This window comes from Ochotona curzoniae, unplaced genomic scaffold, assembly GCF_017591425.1.
Source record: "Ochotona curzoniae isolate NIBS_2020 unplaced genomic scaffold, NIBS_Ocur_1.0 contig_3819, whole genome shotgun sequence".
Lineage (NCBI taxonomy): Eukaryota > Metazoa > Chordata > Mammalia > Lagomorpha > Ochotonidae > Ochotona > Ochotona curzoniae.
Genome location: NW_024466004.1, coordinates 22,137,814 through 22,156,065, shown reverse-complemented (window position 1 = coordinate 22,156,065; position 18,252 = coordinate 22,137,814). Strand labels below are relative to the sequence as shown.

At 37.2% G+C, this 18,252-nt stretch overlaps 1 protein-coding gene across 1 annotated transcript in view; it reads left to right on the top strand.

The window, feature by feature from the left end:
• Positions 1-18,252, top strand: part of EYS (eyes shut homolog) — a 1,254,974-nt gene that overhangs the window by 786,767 nt on the left and 449,955 nt on the right. Inside the window, 1 exon segment of the mRNA XM_040983150.1 lies at positions 5,325-5,424. Within this exon segment, the coding sequence (XP_040839084.1) occupies positions 5,325-5,424 (100 nt within the window).

The window sequence follows — 18,252 nt, the reverse complement described above, 5'->3', positions numbered from 1 at the left end:
CTGAAGATAAAAATATAAAATATAAAACTTTACTGTCATAGCAACACATTGTCTATAAAAAAAAGAAATTTAATTGAATCTAAATATATAGGAATAAAATCTAACTGCAATGAAAAAAAGAGATAAAAATGTGGGTAAAAATTAGCAGAGTCAATAATCTGTAGTGCAGTAATGGGGCCAAAACGTGTGTGGTTGAAGTCCCAAAATACAAAAAGAATTCAGACACAAAAGTAAGGAAGTAATGGGCAAAATTACTTGGAGTGATGAAACACAATGGGCCGTATATTCAATAATGTCAAAAAAGACGTATGCAAAGATAACTATTACTGATTTTTCACCAGACAAAATTAAGACTTGAAGAGAATGAAAGACATCTTTCAAGTGTTAAAAGAAAAACATTTAAATTAAAAAAATATTTATACAGAATTCTGAATCCCTCAACAGTGTCATTAATTTAAATTAATGATGTTTCAGTTTAGAAAAACATCCAACCTGAAGCAATATGTTTTTTTCAGACTTGTATCACAAGATGTAGTATGAATAATCCCCAAATTTAGCTTTCTTTGAAGAATTGAAAGAAAAATTCCTCAAATTCTCGAGATAAAATTAAATGTTACTGTATCAGCAGATATAACAAATGACAACTGACTAAAGCTGTATATACTACTTTGGTACAACTCAGGTTCAAAAATGAAAAAAACTAAGAGTTATGTTATTACTACCATTATAATGCTTTGCTTTGTCTTTAAAGATTTATTAATTTATTTAAAATCAGTGTGACAGGGAGAAACTGAGATGGAAGGAAAAAGAGAAGAAGAGAGAGAGAAGAAGAGAGGGGGAGGGGACGGAAGGGAGGAAAGAATGGGAAAAAAATGGAGAGAGATCTCTCATCCACTGGTTCACTCCTCCGAGGGTTGTGTTGTCCAATGTGGGGCCAGGCCAGAGGCAGGAAGCGCTTCCAGGTCTCTCAGGTGGATGTTAGGAGCCCAAACTTGGACCATCTTCCACTGGTTATCCCAGATGCTTGTCAGAAAACTAGATCAGAAGTGGTGCATCCTGGACAAGCATTGGTACACACATGGGATACCAGTATTGCAAGCCTGTGCCACAACACCAATCCCCATGCATTAATAATCTTGTTGCCATCAGGTAACAGGCTACATTTTGATGTTGTTTAGAAATTTAAGAAATCTATTGTTTAGAAATAGCAAAAAAAATTAAAAATGAGTAAGTGTTTTGGCACACCTGGTTAAGCAACCACTTGGGACATGCGTATGGTATATCAAAGTTCAAATAAAAAAAACATCCTTCTTCTATTGCATCTTCCTGTTGTACCTAAGAAGGCAGAAGATGTAAGTACCTGTGTCTGTGACACCCCCCTTGGGACGCCCAGGTGGATTTCCTGGCCGTTGGCTTTGGTATGACAGTTCTGGTTGTTGCAGGCATTTTTGGAGTAAACCAACAGACAACAGATTGAGCTATGTCTTTCAAGTAAATTAATAAATTTTTAATGGCCAAAAGTCATTATTAGCATTGAATTATTCTGGGGACTATATTTGAAACTACATGAGAAGTGCAATCTTTCTCTCATTAGAATGAAAATAATGTGCAACAGTATCATTCTATAATACAATAGAGTTTATTTCTCATTGTTGTATTTCATGTATGTATTATGCAATGTTACAATTTAATTTATACTACAAATTCTAATCTTTCCCTTCTATTTTGAGAATCTTGCTCTAGATATCTGGCAAATTATATTATACTATAAATAAATTTTTCAAGGAAATGTTTCTCAGGTCTAGAAATCATCTAAACAATCATGTGCCTTGAATTCAGTAGTTAGCATCAATCTGTATGGTTCAGATGTTCCTTATATTTTTCCATATTGGAAGTAAAACAGACTTCAGGAGGAAGAGTTTGAAGAGAAATCAATCATCACAAAGAAAAGCAGCAAAAGCTGGTATGCGTGAGAACTGAAGAGCCACCAGTCTATTAAAATATAAGCAGTGAAAGGATTTTTAGTTCATTCATATATAAATGCTAATAGCTGCGGAAGTTTGCCTTGCCCTTTTTCAAAGGCCAAGGTGAATAAATCATTTATTTTTCATCTGTATGATATGAATGAAATTGAATCATAGAATTCAGAACACTATCTCTATAAAATATTCATGGAATCATGTTGTATAACATTTCTCATAGTTTTCTGGCGTCTTTATGTTCATTTAAAATACAACTTTCCCTTTTCTCTTGAATTATAAAGATCTTAATGAATAGAGCATATCTTATTAAACATGTACATATTTTATGTAATTGTTGGAGTAGATCAAAATAAAGTTTCAGTGTTCACAGTAATTACAATCAAAAGCATTTTTCAAACACTACTTAATTTTAAATTTTTTAACAGTGAACTGTGATAATTCACTTGTTTTTTCTGTTTCAAGGGAGAGTTGTAGACTTTAGCATCTAACTTACAGATTTATGTGTAGCTATAATAAAAAATAGATTTGACACTCAAAGATAAATGAAAGCCATAAAAACTTTAGGTTAACAATTGCAAATCAATACTTTCCCATATGCATTATGTAAGAACTAAAGGGTTGTTTTCCTTGAAATCAACTTGAATTCTTCGTAAACTTACTGGATGAAATATCATTTTATTTTTCTACTTCAGTCATTTGATAGGTGACAGAGTATTACCAGTAGAAAAGATTTGAAAGTACATTTGAGTTTGTATCATGAAAAGATCTTAATACTCTAAATAATAAGAAATAAAATATATTTGTCTTTAAAGTCTAAACATTGGAAAGTTTTTATTCTATCATTTGTATACTTTTATTTGTAATATTACATTCAATAGGAATAAAGTATTCAGAATGCAAAGTGTGGGTTTTTTTTTAATTCAAAAGGCAAATTGGATCATTTATTTTTCAATGTGTAAGTTTAGCATTTTCTTCGGCATGATTTAGTTTATCTTAGGATTTTTAATATACTGAAACAGAACATGGGATACAGCCCTAAATTCTTATTGCTGACTATTAAATTCTAGATTGAGCTTCTTCTTTTAGTTTACTTCTATTTCTTACATAAGTATAAATTTAGAAAATTACCTGACATTACTGCAATTGTGTTATTGACTAATTCATTTGATAGCCAGGGTAACAGTGAGAAAGGCACATAAATTATGAGGTTTTCTTTCTATTGCTTCACATCTCAAATTGCCAGTGTTCAGAGCTATTGATCATTGCTCTTCCAGGTTGAAGCCAAGAATCAGGAAAGCCATCTTTCAAGTTCTTGAGCCATGTTGCACTGTTTTCTCAGGCACGTTAGTGAACTAAATCAGAAAAGAAGCTGCAGGACTGGCTTAACTGAACTCGTCACAATGCCAATCCTGGTATCAGATTTTTATTATGTGTTCGCAGTGAATAGGATAAGAAGCCATTTGTCTTTGCAAGGTTATGCTTTCCAGTGTGCTTATTTCTTTTCATTCTTGAACCTTTGCAAACTCTGATATCATTTCCCCCAAAGTTATTCTTATGGTGGATAAGCTACACAACAGAAAGCATAAGTATGTATAATTTCAGGTCTGAAGAAGGCTAAAAAGATTTTAAGTTTTTCTGTGATTCCTTTTGGCCTTGGAAGTGCAGTTCTTCATAGATAGATAGATAGATAGATAGATAGATAGATAGATAATATATATATGATCTATTTTATTTTATTTTATTTTATTTTATTTTATATTGCAAAGTAAAATTTACAAGAAAGGACAGAAAGGTCTTACATCTGCTGGTTCACTCCCCAAGTGATTGCAATGGCCAGAGCTGAGCCAATCCAAAGCCAGGAGCCAGGAACTTCCTCTGTGTCTCCCATGTGGGTGCAGGGTCCCAAGGCTTTGGGCACCTTTACGTGGCTTGTGGCTTTCCCAGGCCACAAGCAGAGAACTGGATGGAAGTGGAGCAACCGGGATATGAACCGGTGTCCATAGGGCATCCCGGCATGGGAAAGGCCAGCTGCTAAGCCACCTCATCCACCCCCTTCTTGATATTTGTATTACTGCAAGTGGAGCAGGTGTTTACTGTCTGGAGGAAGAAAGTACAAGGAGCAGAGGCAAAACCTGGAAAATGTAACACTTCGATGAGAAGAATAAGTGTATGGTCTGTTCTTCCATTTTTTGAAGATTTATAATTATTGAAAGTATTTATATTATTGAATCTGTATAATTAATATAATGTCAACATGCATAGCTTCCTAGTGTCTTAACCTAACAATATGGTATTCTTTACTAGTAATTAAAACAGAAGAATTATACATGAAAATCAGAGAAGGTAGGAGAAAAGGAGAGAGAGAGAGTGATTCTTCCATGCACTCCTCAAATGGCCACATCAGCCAGGATTGCACCAACTCAAAATTCAGATCCGGTAACTCTCAATGTATACCACGTAGATAGCAGGGAATCAAGTAATTAGGCACTCACTCACTGATTTTGCTGTTAGCTGAATTGGAAACAGAGCTGTGAGGATTCAAACTGGAACTCTAATATGGGATACCAAGTTTCCAAACTGTGTCTCAATCCTATTTGCCACAACACTAAATCCACTTTCCTAATTTTTGATGGTGATCTTACTTTGTTTATTTATGTCATGCATCATTATGCTATGAGGTAACTATAGGTTGTAACTGGTTAGGATAGTTAACTTACCAGCCTTTATTAAACATAGTTAACCTTTTTTTTTCTTCCTCATGTCAACATCAGGTAAAATCTAGTCATTCAACAGACTCTCAATACAATATTATTAATATAATCACTATTGTGCCTTACTTCTCTAGACATTAATCACACATTTTTTTACTTAGCATCCTGATATCGGCATTTACACATTTTTCCTATTCAACACCTACCCCTTAGTAATTACAGTATTATTCTCTGATTATTCCCTGATGTTGTGTATTTTATTTATTTTAGATTCTACTTGTAATTGAGATCGTATAGTATCTTTCCTTTTATATCTGGTGTATTGAGACTAATGTCCTAAAAGTCATTCACATTGTGGCAATAGGCAGACTGAATGACATTGCATTGTAGTAATGGACTTGTTTCCTAATTCACCCATATTCATTGTAGCATTATTTAAAATAGCCAACATATAGTTACTAACATCAGTTGGTGTCTATGTAAAAACTACCAGTATGTTTAATAAGCCACGTAAGTCCCAAATATATCCATTTGTACACTTTAATCAGTTTGTAACAAGAAAAATACACTAAATAAATAAATTCTCTGTCTCTTTTATCTTTCTTTATACAGATTTTTGGACCAGTCTTAGTTGAGAATTTTACTGGCTATATAGAAGTTACAGAATTCAATAACTTGGGATCTTTCCTTCCATCCATGGCAGTGGAAAAATATCACATTGACAACTGCAGGTAAAACATCACTAACTTTTCAGTCATTCAAACTAACAGTCACACAAAAAGGAAAATTCCCAATTCATTAATTCAATCATGATTAGACTATTTTACTTTTTTTCATATTTCACATTTAACTTTACTCTTTTATAGACTATACAATTTTCAAGCTGAATCCCAATTAAGTTTACCATTTATTTATAATTAATATCTGCTTAGTGCCTGGTAACATACATCTTATCATCTAAAAATAATTAGTTTACCATGATCAGAAAGCATCATCTATCATAGCTAAGGCAGATGATGCATTATTTAAAGTGACGGCTCCTCATGCTTCAGTCTCCAATATTGGTGACCCATTTTTTTTTTCCAGGAAATCTGCTTCTGTCTACAGAATTTGGTTGGGAGGCAGGATTGCATTGCCATTAAGTAGTTTTAAATACTACATTGAACCTAATAATTTTTTTAAAGACTCTGGGCTTTGTGATGTACTGGAAGAGGTTCACACAGAAAATGTGAGCTGTGAAAATGAGGATTTTTAAATCATTCTTACAGGATAGCATTAAAAAAGTAAGAAAATGTCAGCTTTCTACTATGCTTTGGGATCCAAAGTGAACAGATAAGATAGCTTCCTTTAGAGTTCATGGTATGTCAGAGAGGATATTGATTAAGTGTCCAAACAGATATAAACATGTGCTACATAATGAGTGGGTTATGATATTAGAAATGCATTGTTAGATGGTTGTGTTGTTGTATGAATATCATGGGGAGTGCAGTAGGATCTAAGACATCTTCAGTGTCATTGGCAATATGAACACTCCCTTTTATGAAGCCTATTGTCCACTAAAGTTATTAGGTTGGTGCTCATGACTGTGTATGGATATGAAGTCATTCATATGTTAGATTCACAGGGTCACACCAAACGTTTGATATCACCACAATACAGTTCCCATATATTCTCATATTAATGTCACATTAATACACACAGAACAGATTCAATGTAGCTCATCAAGACAATTACAAAAATATTCCCTGGTCTGCTTGCTTCCATTCTTAATTTTTGAGATAACATTTTTAAGTTATATTATGCTCAAAGGTTTTATGCTCCAATAAATAAAAACTCAACATGTAAAAAATATTCCAAAAGAATAGTTCAACAGTACTATAGGCAAGGGCTATAAAGAATATTCAGATGAGGGCCCGGCGCGGTGGCGCAAGTGGTTAAGTCCTCACCTTGCACGCCCAGGATCCCATATGGGCGCCGGTTCTATCCCTGCAGCCCTGCTTCCCTTCCTGCTCCCTGCCTGTGGCCCGGGAAAGCAGTCGAGAATAGCCCAAAGCTTTGGGACCCTGCACCCGCGTGGGGGACCCGGAAGAGGCTCCTGGCTTCGGATAGGCATAGCATTGGCCGTTGAGCTCACTTGGGGAGTGAATCATTGGACGAAGATCTTCCTCTCTGTCTCTCCTCTCTGTATACCTGCCTTTCCAATAAAAACATAATAAAAAAATAAATCTTTAAAAAAAAAGAATATTCAGATGAAATATTTCCATATAGCTCTCTTCTACTATAAATTTTAAAATAATCACAGATCATTAAAATATAGTACTACAGTATTCTTAATGATTTGTTTCACAGACATAGAAAACAAGCATTGACAAAACTATATTTGCAGGAAAATGGACAGCGGCATGATTTTGAGACCGAACCCCCCATAACATGAAAGCAGGACCTAGCTTCCTGTCTGTTTAGCACAAGGTATCCTTACTTGCCCCTTATCAAAAGCAATTCATTATCTTGAGGGCTGCAGCTGCAATCTAGCTGACCTTACAAGCTTCTAATCCCTAGACTCAAGGAGTCATTGGCTTCTCCAGTAGACAAGAACACCAAAGGCCAGTGTTGTTCTGGAATCATTGAGGTGAGAATTCCAGGCCTGGCAAGAATTTAACTGCTGCGTTCATATAATCCCCAGACCAACTGGGGATTTATTTATTTTTGTTGGAAAGTCAGAGAGGATCAGAGACAGAGAGGAAGATCTTCTGTCCAAAGGTTCACTTCCCAAGCTGCCACAACTGTCAGAGCTGAGCCAATCCAAAGCCAGGAGCCAGGACTCTTTTCCAGGTCTCCCACGAGGGTAAAGGACCCCCCGGTTTCACACTGTCCTCGACTGCTTTCCCAGGCCACAAGCAGGGAGCTGGATAGGAAGCAGGGCTGCCAGAATACAAACCAGTGCCCATAGGGGATCCTGGCACATGAAAGGCGAGGACTTCAGCTGCTAGGCTTACCACACCGGGGCCCAAACGGAGTGTTCTTTAAGAAGAGAAGAATATATTATTTTATTCTCTAAGTAGTGGGCTTTGATAGATTACCCCATGCAGATTGTAAGATCTTATAACAGAAGCCTTTAAGCATCTCTTTCTATAAACATACTATTGTACTACCTATAAAGTAGAGGTGATAAATTACATTAATTACAACACATGACCAACTGTATCAGTCACTTTATGTCATCTGTTTATTAGGGCCCTGATTTTATGTTTGTGGCTGTAGGCTAATTTTATAAGCATGAAAAGTGGCTACCAGTATTAGGACAAAAAGTATCCAAGTAACTTCTTGTTTATTGGCTTCGTCTATTTAATGATAAGATGAGACAGGATCACTAGCACTGCTGCATGCTGCGGCCCAGTCTGGTGTGGCCTATCTCACCTCTGCGTTTACTGTCAGGTGCAGTCTGGTCTGTGCCCAATTCCATTTTCTGCTGCTGGGTGCTAACTGTGACCCTGACCCAACCAGCCCCACCCAGCCCTCTTTCCTGGCCCTAATATGAACTGGCTGGTGTTGCAGCCTGAATCAGTCCATCCTGGACCCTGTATTGATTCTCAGATCTGCGAATGTGTGCTATGAATTGGCCCAGCCTGGCCCACTACCAGACCTGATCCACAGATACGTTATGTTGGTGGATACTGTAACCTGGCCTGGTCTGGGCTGCTCCTTGCCTTGCTTCTTGAGCTCACCCGCAAGGACTGTGTCTTGACAAAGGAGTTCCCCAAGCCCTTCTATCAGGTCTCCTCCCATTGGAAGGTCTGCTGCACACCAGTGGGCCCTTGGCCCAGATTGATTTAGTCCACCTCTTACCCTAGCCGTAACTGTGTTCTTGCCCAACTGGCTCACACCTACTTTGGTTCTTACTGTTAGGTGTTAACAGCCCAGCCATATCTGGTCCATAACCATACACAGTTCTCACTTGGTTCACAGGGAACTGAGACCTAGTTCAACCCATTCTACACTCACCCTGTCTTTCATGTATAACCGGTGGGTGCTAGAGTCTAGCTCAGTCTGGCACTCCCCAGGCCCAGTCCACACCCATGCCAAGGGAGACTGCAACCATGTCTAGACCATACTGCTGTCCCCATTCTGGCTCTCATACTTACCAGTGGGAACTTCAACCCACCTGGAGCATTCTCTTAGCTCCCCCAACAAGGCCTGTTCCCAGCCATAGATTTTGCACATGCCAGTGGAGATTGTAGTTCCACAGGGATGAGCCTACATACCACTTCCCCCCTTGACACACACACATGGATTCTTCCCTCATACCTGATTTTTTGCATTCTGGTTAGTGTGATGGCCCAGCTTAAAATCATCTGTCCTTTATTCCAACTCACCAGTTGGTACTATGACCTGCCAGGTAGGCCCCCAGCCATACTAGTTTCAGTGTGCACAAGTGAGTGGTATTCAGTGGTGGTCGATGCTAAGTACCGGTTCAGGTTTCCCACACATCTGGTACTTCAGTTTGGCCCTTAAAGGTCCTCCTGTTCCCCCTTCCAAACCACTCAGTCTCAGCCCCTTTGCTTACCTGCAAATACAGTGGCCTTGTATATGGAAGTTTCTCACTAGTAATTCCTCACCCATACATTTGCCCTCAGGTCCCCACTCACCCCCACTTGTGCCATCCCTGGCCCCCCTTTAAAACCACACTGCCAAGTACCCAAAGAGTGCTGCTGGGCAGTCCAACACGGGCAGATTGAGAGACTCCCGGCCCCGTTTGACCCGGGACTGCCCACCACTGCTGTGTGGGCAGGTCTTTTCTGTAGTTTCCACAAAAGAGTTAATTTTTTCAGTATCCCCAGGTGGCAGCAAAGTCACCTGATTTAGGAGTTGGCACATTTTAAGAGCTGTCTCTGATGAGTCTAACAAAAGAGCCTGAAATTTTGTGAAGTATGTTCCTGCTAGCCACTGATGTCCTTTAATGTCAGTTCTTTTATCTGGTGTGGGGATAGAACTTCAAATGATTGGCCTCAAGTTGAGATGGTGGCTTCCTCACTGAATGCTGTATTAGCCACAGCTCTTCAATACAGGCCACCCTGCAGACACTGAACCTAGATGTTTAGAAAAAAAAAATAGCCCATTGGTCATGAAAGTGGACCCAATTTTTAAATCAGTACTCGTAGAGCTATAAACAAGGTGAATGTCTTCTTCAGGTTAGATTCCTGTGGCTATAGCTTCTGTTTATAGTTCCTGATTCTTCTAATATTTATTTATTTCTATGTGAAAGACAGGTGTTACAGAGAGAGAGAGGTCTTCATCTGTTGGTTCACTTTTCAAATGGGCACAATGTTGAGCTGATTTGAAGCTGGGATCTTCTTCCTGATCTCACATGTGAATGCAGGGGCCTAAGCACTTGGGCCTTGACAAGGAATTGACAAGCCTAAGGGATGCCAGCACTAGCAGGCAGAGTGTTAGCTTGCCATGCTGTTCTGCCAGCCCCTAAGTTCTTTAATTCTTTGGAAAACTTTTTGTCTCCTGTCCAGCATAGTGGGTCTATGCCAAGATGCTTTAAAGTCTCACAAAACGGTCAACCAAATCTGGAACCCATATTGTATAAAATCCCATCATTCTCAGAAATGCCCTGAGCTGCTTTTTCATCTTTTATGGCCCTATGCATGAAACATCTTGAAATATCTTACTTTCTCATAAGTGAAAGAACATGCTTTCCTGGGGTCTGAAAATATCCTGGGTAATTTACCTCTTGTTTAGCAATCTGAGCTTTTGTTAGAGAAATTCTGTATTTTCATTTTAGTCGATTCTGGGTTCAATAGGATACAGAAGAAATAATTATTTAGGCAAACATGAAGCTCAATAAGATGAATTGAAGTGATTGCTTCATTAATAGCCCTGAGATACTAAATGATCCTATATTCTCCATTGGGTTTCAAAATAGGCAAGATAAAAAAGTCACAGGGGGATGTACATGGAACCAAAAGTCCATGTTTAGAAATGTATAAATCATAAAAGTGAAATTGAAGTCTTGTCTTTGTAAAAACTGCCAAGCTAAGCATAGTGTTACCCATCCGGGTATTTATTGAGCTCAAACTTAGGGATCTATTCTTTTATTTCTATAAGCAGGTTATTAAACCTGGGTATCCCTCAGTACTTGCTAACATCATAACAATTGACTTAGGCTTGGGAGAAATTAACTTTAGGGAATCACCTAAGGATAACAACACTGTTCCAATCAATGGAGTTAGATATTCAGACATGACTGAATCTAATAAGAGATATGATTATTCTTTAACACACTAAAACAAGGTAAATCTTTGAGAACAAAGATTATTTTTTACTCTAATAATGTAACTTTGGAGGTATGGGACATTATTACACAGGTAGTTCAGAGTTGTTAATACAACAACTCGCATATATAACATCAGTGACAACCTGGGTCCCTTGACATGAGCTGCCTGGGTTATGAAAGCGGTTTGGATCCAAAGATACCATCAGTATTTATTATTCAAGGTCATGAGCAAAGTGGAAGTCCTCTGGTTCCTTCAGAAAAGAGAACAACTCTTTGATGACCATTTAATTGCACTGAGCATGAACCATAAAGGTCTTTCATGCAGACACTGCACTAGTGTGTTAGCTTGCCAAGCTTAAATGTTTTCTAGTTCGCTTTTCAACCAGACCAGATTGCCTTTGGGCTAACTTTGAGGCCACTGAATGTTACTTATGATAACTGCCACTCTGTGAATCTGCTGCATGCACTGTTTCCCATGATGGATCATTAGTTCGTTTTCAGCACTGTCAATATGATCACTAAAGACTTAAAATGCTTTGAATCTTTTGCCTTCAAGTTCATGGGAATTTGAGATTTCTTGGCAAGTTTTGAAACTGTACCCTTAGGAATGCACATAGGACTATAAACCTGAACAGTCTCTTTGTAAAATCTGAGAAAAGCAGACGTGGCTCTCCATGAGCCTAATTACACTTAAGTATTTGACTCAGATCTACTGTAATAACTGTAATTTTTGCAGTTTAGAGTCTCATTTTGTACTCAAAGTGGAACCCATTGTATATCCAACCCCCAAGGGGACTCCCTACTTCGACCAGCCCATGAGGGTGCTTTTTTGCTGATTAGTTCCTCTATCTATCTATCTATCTATCTATCTATCTATCTATCTATCTATCTATCTATCTATCTAATATATGTATGTATATTATATACACATACACACATTTGTATGAAACCCCATGCAAGTGATAGCTGGCCACCAATGTGGACGCCAATATCATAGCATTGTTTTGGTGCTACAGGCCTGTACACTTGGAAGCACATGCAAGCCTGATTAGAGTTTTTTCGCAATGCTCCAAGTAAACTCAGACTCTTAGCACTATCACTAGATACAGATGTCTAGCAAGTCACACCTCACACTGGAAAGCTGAGGTTCTGGGGGATAAAACAAGCCAGCGGAATTCTGAGTCTAGTGGTTATTCCATCCTGAAAATTTTCAGAGTTCATACTGCCATGACTAAGGCTTGTGACTACAGTTCTTGGTGTCTGTGTGCCCTAGCAACCCACAGGGAACAAGAGAAAATCAGTATAACATTAAACTGAAACAAACCAAGGCAAACAACTATAGCCCAGATGCCTGAGCTAAACCTCTCGTGACTCCCAAGCATTTCAAATATGGGTAGCTCTCTCTTCCGCTGTCAGAGAACTTGTGAGGTGGCAAACCTTCACAGCTGGAACACATCCCAGGCTGATGAGTACAGTTAAAAATTCTTAAAAATTGTAATTCTGCTATCTGCTACTGTGGCTCTCAGTTATATTTTTATTACATTGATGATGGTAATACTGGCCATAGAGGAATGTTTAGCATAGTATTTTGATAACAGGTCTTCCAATTCTCAAGATGGAACAGAATTATTAAAAATCATCATTTTGTCATAGTCTCTTTCCTTATATTCTATAAGCAAACTTATACTGATACAATTTATTATCTGATTGTAAACAACCTATTAGGTAGCAAAGTAAAAAAGGCCAGGATCCAGGAACTTCTTCTGGGTCTCCCACACGGGTACAGGATCCCAAAGCTTTGGGCTGTCCTCAACTGCTTTTCCAGGTCACAAGCAGGGAGCTTGATGGGAAGTGGAGCTGCTGGGATTAGAACCAGCGCCCATATGGGATCCCGGTGCGTTCAAGACGAGGACTTTAGCCACTAGGCCATGCTGCCGGGCTCTCTATTCATTCTTTTGTATTCTATATTAACTAATACATAGAAAACAAATGACATTTCCTTTGGATACTTGGATGTTCCACTGAGCAGAATGGTTTCCGGTAGCATTTATTTTGTTGCAAAAAAAAATGGGATTTCTTTTTTTTTCTTTTACAAATAAGTCATATTCCATCATATATATGTGTGTGTGTATCTATATACACACACAACATTTTCTTCATTCAGTCATCTGTTGTTGTGCATTGCTTAGCTGGTGGCTATCATCCAAAAATTAAAACATAATAATAATGCGGGCAAGGATGTGGGCAAAAAGGTTTCCTAATCTTCTGTTTGTGGGAATGAAAACAAGGACAACCTTTATGTGAGGCACAAATCAGAAGGTATCTGTACCATATCATCCAGCCATCCCACTCCTGGGAATTGTCCCCAGTGAAATTAAATAAGCTTGTGAAAGAGTAATTTATATCGTGATGCATACTACAGCTCAATTCAAACTAGATAGTGTTTTCTTGGCCTGTAATTGATAATGACAGTGATAATAATACTGCTCATAGAGGTTGTTGTAAGCAAAATATTTTGAAAAGTTTCTCAGGTCTCATATTCTACTACAGTATTTCAAAACTGACAGGCAATTATCTCCCCAAAAAGTAATTTAAAATGTTTTTCTCTCATTTTGTATTCTATATTAACTAATACATATCATAGAAAACAAATGACATTTCCTTTGGACACTGGATATTCCACTGAGCAGAATGGTTTCTGGTAGCATTTATTTTGTTGCAAAAAAATGGGCTTTCTTTTTTTTCATGTTTTCACAAAACATCATGTTTTGTGATGTATGTATCCCCCCAAAGAATTGCTTCTTCTCTGTTTCATAGATGATGACTATAGTATCCACATGCTGGTTGATGGAATAGATTTGAGTTAGACTGGCATATCTCTATGGCACACAAGTTGACGGAGATATACCACTGTTCAGCCATACTTCTTATAACAACAACAACAAAAAAAACCCTTGGTGATGTTACTTAACCTTAAATACCCTACAACTTTATTGCCTGTAAAATGGGAAAAATATTGTTATTATAGGGCTTATGTGGAAGTTGAATAAAATTTAGTATAAGCAATTCAGCCTGCTTAGACACAGAGTTCTTTCCATTCTGGTAAATATTATATTCAGTTATCTCCACATATATTTATCTAGCCACATACTCATACAATGATAAGAGCAATAATCTAAGAAAAATATAGCACTTGAGAAGTGCTCCCCTCATTTTTTTAAGAAAAAAGTATCAATTTTTATTCTAAAAAAAAAAGAATAGTACTCTACATATACAAATAGAAAGAAGCAAATGCAGAGACACTTAAACTCGGAGTATGAATACAAAAGTCATAGGATTTACTACAAAGAAATAGGTTTATTGCTTTTGCAATTTCAGTTTTTCAATTTACCTAAGGTTTTGTTTAACTAAAATATATTTCCACTTTCCTGCATTTTAAAAACTTTCCAGTATTCTATTCCTGTCTAATTTAAATTTTTGTGCCTAGTATGCTTTGCCTGACAATTGAAAGATATCAATATTTATATTTGAAAGTCTATTTTAAAAGGAGAAATGTAATATCAGGAAAAGAAACTATTTTTAGAGTTGATATAAAATGAATATACTTAGATTTTACTTATGCAAATGTAGGTATATTTTGAAATTAATCTTCAAATGCCATTTTTTAAGAATCTAGGTAATATATTACATGTTTTGTTATTATGAAAAACAAGGATTGTTCATTTTGGAATAATAGCATTCATGATGCTGTTCATAATTAATGACATTTCTGTAGAAACCATCTCATATATTCAACTTGCAGTGAGACTTAAGCCAATCATATTTTTTATTGCCTGTGGGGTTCTATCTAGGGTTCTATTCTTGAGACTTTTTTCTACTTTCTGTTCTTGGTATTAATGGATTTCAATTTCAAAACTGCTTATTATGATTTTCAGAGTATAACTTGAATTATCTACTAGCTTTGCATCATAAAAATTATTCACATCCTCCAATCCAAAACTTGCCCTGTAAAAGATGTTTCCGATGCACCTGCTCAGTCTTCTCCAATCCCTTTTCATAGGTGGGATTACATCAATAAACTTCATTTGTGGGACATCAGCTACAGCATGTAACTTCTGCCCCAGAATATCTAGGAAAGGCATTCACAAATGTTGCAGATAAGCAAAACTTCAAGAATGTATGGTATAGTTGAAGCTTCCAAAATTCACAATTGCTCTTTCTAAAGCCACTCTCCCCCAAAAAGAACTGACAAGATATAATGCTAGAGATAAAATAGACCAACCTTGGAAAATGTTAAAGATTAAGCTGAGACAAATATTATTAAAAATAACCTACATTGGCTGTCACTAAATGGAAAGATAAAGAAATAAAAGAAAAGGAAAAAAAAATGCGCCGAAGAAAGGAGGTTGTGCATTATTCTAGCACAGGTCAAATTACTTGCAACGAGGGTTTCTAATTAAAACCTGTATCCGTGTGTGTGTGTGTTTGTGTGTGTTTCCTTACCATACAGATATAGTTACCTATTATTTGAGAGGGAAAAAGAAAAGTAACAGCAAGCTTGAGATTTATTTGGGGAAGGGAAGTAGGAAGAAAGTCAGGATAGTAATCCAGATCCCCCCATGCACTGTGTGAGAACCCAGTCATGTGAACCAACACAACAGTGAATGAGCAGAAAGCTGCAAATAGGAGCTGAGAATAAAATCCAGATACTCCAGTATGCTGTATGAGCATCTTAATTTAAATTACGAAAAAAAATCTGGATTTTGTTTTTTTAAAAAAAAACAATGTCATGGATCACAAAATTTATATTGACATTAAGCAGCATACTGAAGCTCTGTCCTCCCCTAAGGAAGTGGTAATATTCAAAGTCTTATTCAGTTATTACTAGATGCTAGATGCATCTGCAACTAGGTAGAGCACCTGCAGAAGTTGCTCCCTAGGAGAGAACGTCTAATCAAGAAACTACACAGTGCCCACGCAGAGGTGTGACAGTGGACAACTTGGCCACTTTTCACTATTGCTCTGCTTCACTGTTCCTTCCAGCATGGGCATTTTGTGCAGCTATTTTTGTATGTCCAGTATACTTATACTCATATTACATGGAAAGGAGAGTGTTGGTCTTTGGTTTGTAGCTCTCCAAACCTTACAAGCTTGCATCTAGATCTGCTAGATCTGCCATTACCCAGGTCACTGACGATGTGAGCATTGTGCAGCGTGTTCAGCTGCTTGGGATGCTTGCATCCTGTTTCACTCCTGGCTGCTGCAAGCATTAGGAGAGTTAATGCTGCAAATGCAACAAACTCCCTCTCTTCTCTTGTTCTGCTTTTTATGTAAGTGAAAATAGTTTTTAAAGGAAAGACTATGTTGATTTTGAGCTAAAAGCAATGGCTGGGTAAAATTCAGTGTTGTGTCTCTTGGGAGGAGACTCAGTAGGCATGTTCTCTGTGGGGAGAATAAAAGCAAGTACAAATATTTAGTTGCCAGAGGAGCAGCATGGGGAACAGTTTCTGCAGTGTGGAGTTCTGGGCAGTGGTTCTGTCAGATGTGACCCTTTCCACATACCTTACATCTAGGCAGGAGGTCAGCAAAATGTAGTAACTGACTAACCTTAACCAACTACCTACCCTTGCAAGACCAAAGAAAAAAATCTTTTAGATTTTTAAATGGTTGAAACTATCAAAGTTAGAGTTCCATTTTGTGACATTTGAAAATAAACAGAAAGTCAAATTTCAATGCCCATAAAAAAGTTGTGCTGTAATATAACCATACCACCCAATCATGTACTTGATTATCTTCCATTGCTCTGGTCATTGTGGCAGAACTATGTGACCCACAAGAGGTAAAACATTTATTATCTGGCAATTTACAGACAATTGTTTGTAAATCTCTTACGTAAATAGTGCATACAAGTAGTTCTCATCAATGATATGAAGATAAATAAATTACGTTACTGCCCCAACATGATTCTTTCGCAGCTTCTTCTCTAACCTCCTGGCTGGCTTAAAAATATTCTAAAGTGCAAAACAAGGTTAAACTGTGGGAGAAAAGGATCACCAATCCTATTGAGTAGAAATACCAACATTTACCTGCCAAATTCACTAAAATGAGCATGATGTTAGGACACTGAAATTTCTTATTTTATCTGTTGCTTCAGCGAGGATTCTACAAACTGATATAGACTGCTAAAGTCATAGCTTACATTACAGCCAAGATGTCACCATTTATCTTTCAACATCCTTGTTCATTCCATTACATTATTACAGCTTCCATCTCTTTACTTCCCCATAGCCACCTATTTATTTCTCAATTTTTTTAATGCTTTAACTTCTGCTATTGTGTGGATATTGAGGTGACTACAAATTTACTTTCATTAAGTATCTCAAAGGTGATTAAAGAAGAGAACACACAGAGTTAATAAAAAGATTAATTGTTGTGATATAAATGCCCATTGATTGCCAAAGGTGCCTATAATTGATAGAAATAAACATAACACAAAAGCATTTAATATGTATTGGATAAAGCTTACTTGTACAAAATGTTCTACACTAAACTCATTTCTAAACAGTAAGGCAACATCGTTGGCCTTTAATTCCCAAGTAAAGGTGTTCTCTACTGCTTGGCAGATGTCCTTGCCAAGCTTGGTAGACGTCCTTGCCAAGCAGTAGAAAACACCTTTACTTGGGAATGAAGTAAATGTTTTATCAGGCCTCTCTCAACTTTCCTACAGGCTATGACACATTGGCCACCTTCTTACTAGGTATACCAACTTAGTAACAGCTTCAAATGATCTTGTGTGCTATTGAGAAACCATATAAATCCAAAATCGTTTTTCTAAGAATACTATTTAGCTCTGTCTGGAAATGACCCTAGATGTACTTAAGTTTAATCGCTGTACTATTCATCCATTCATTCAGTAGATAGATAGTAAGTAGTCACTTACTGAAAAATCAAGGTGTTTTCTAGGTATCAAGATATAAAGATCTGAAACAGGACCATTCTGCTCTCTCCTAAAGCACAATTTCATAAAGTCATTTTCAGGAAATGTATTAACAGATAGGAAATTATATGAACTCAGCCATGTGATATGCCCAATTGTCATATCCGAATCATGGACTATGCTTGGCCTTGCTATGTCAGTATAAAAGACACTTTCTAAGCAATAGAAATAGACATTTCCTATATCATGGGAATTACTAATATAGTGAGATGTTGATGGGCAAATACCATAACCTATTAGTGTACAGGTAGACATCAAAACAAAAACAGTAGTGACTCTTCT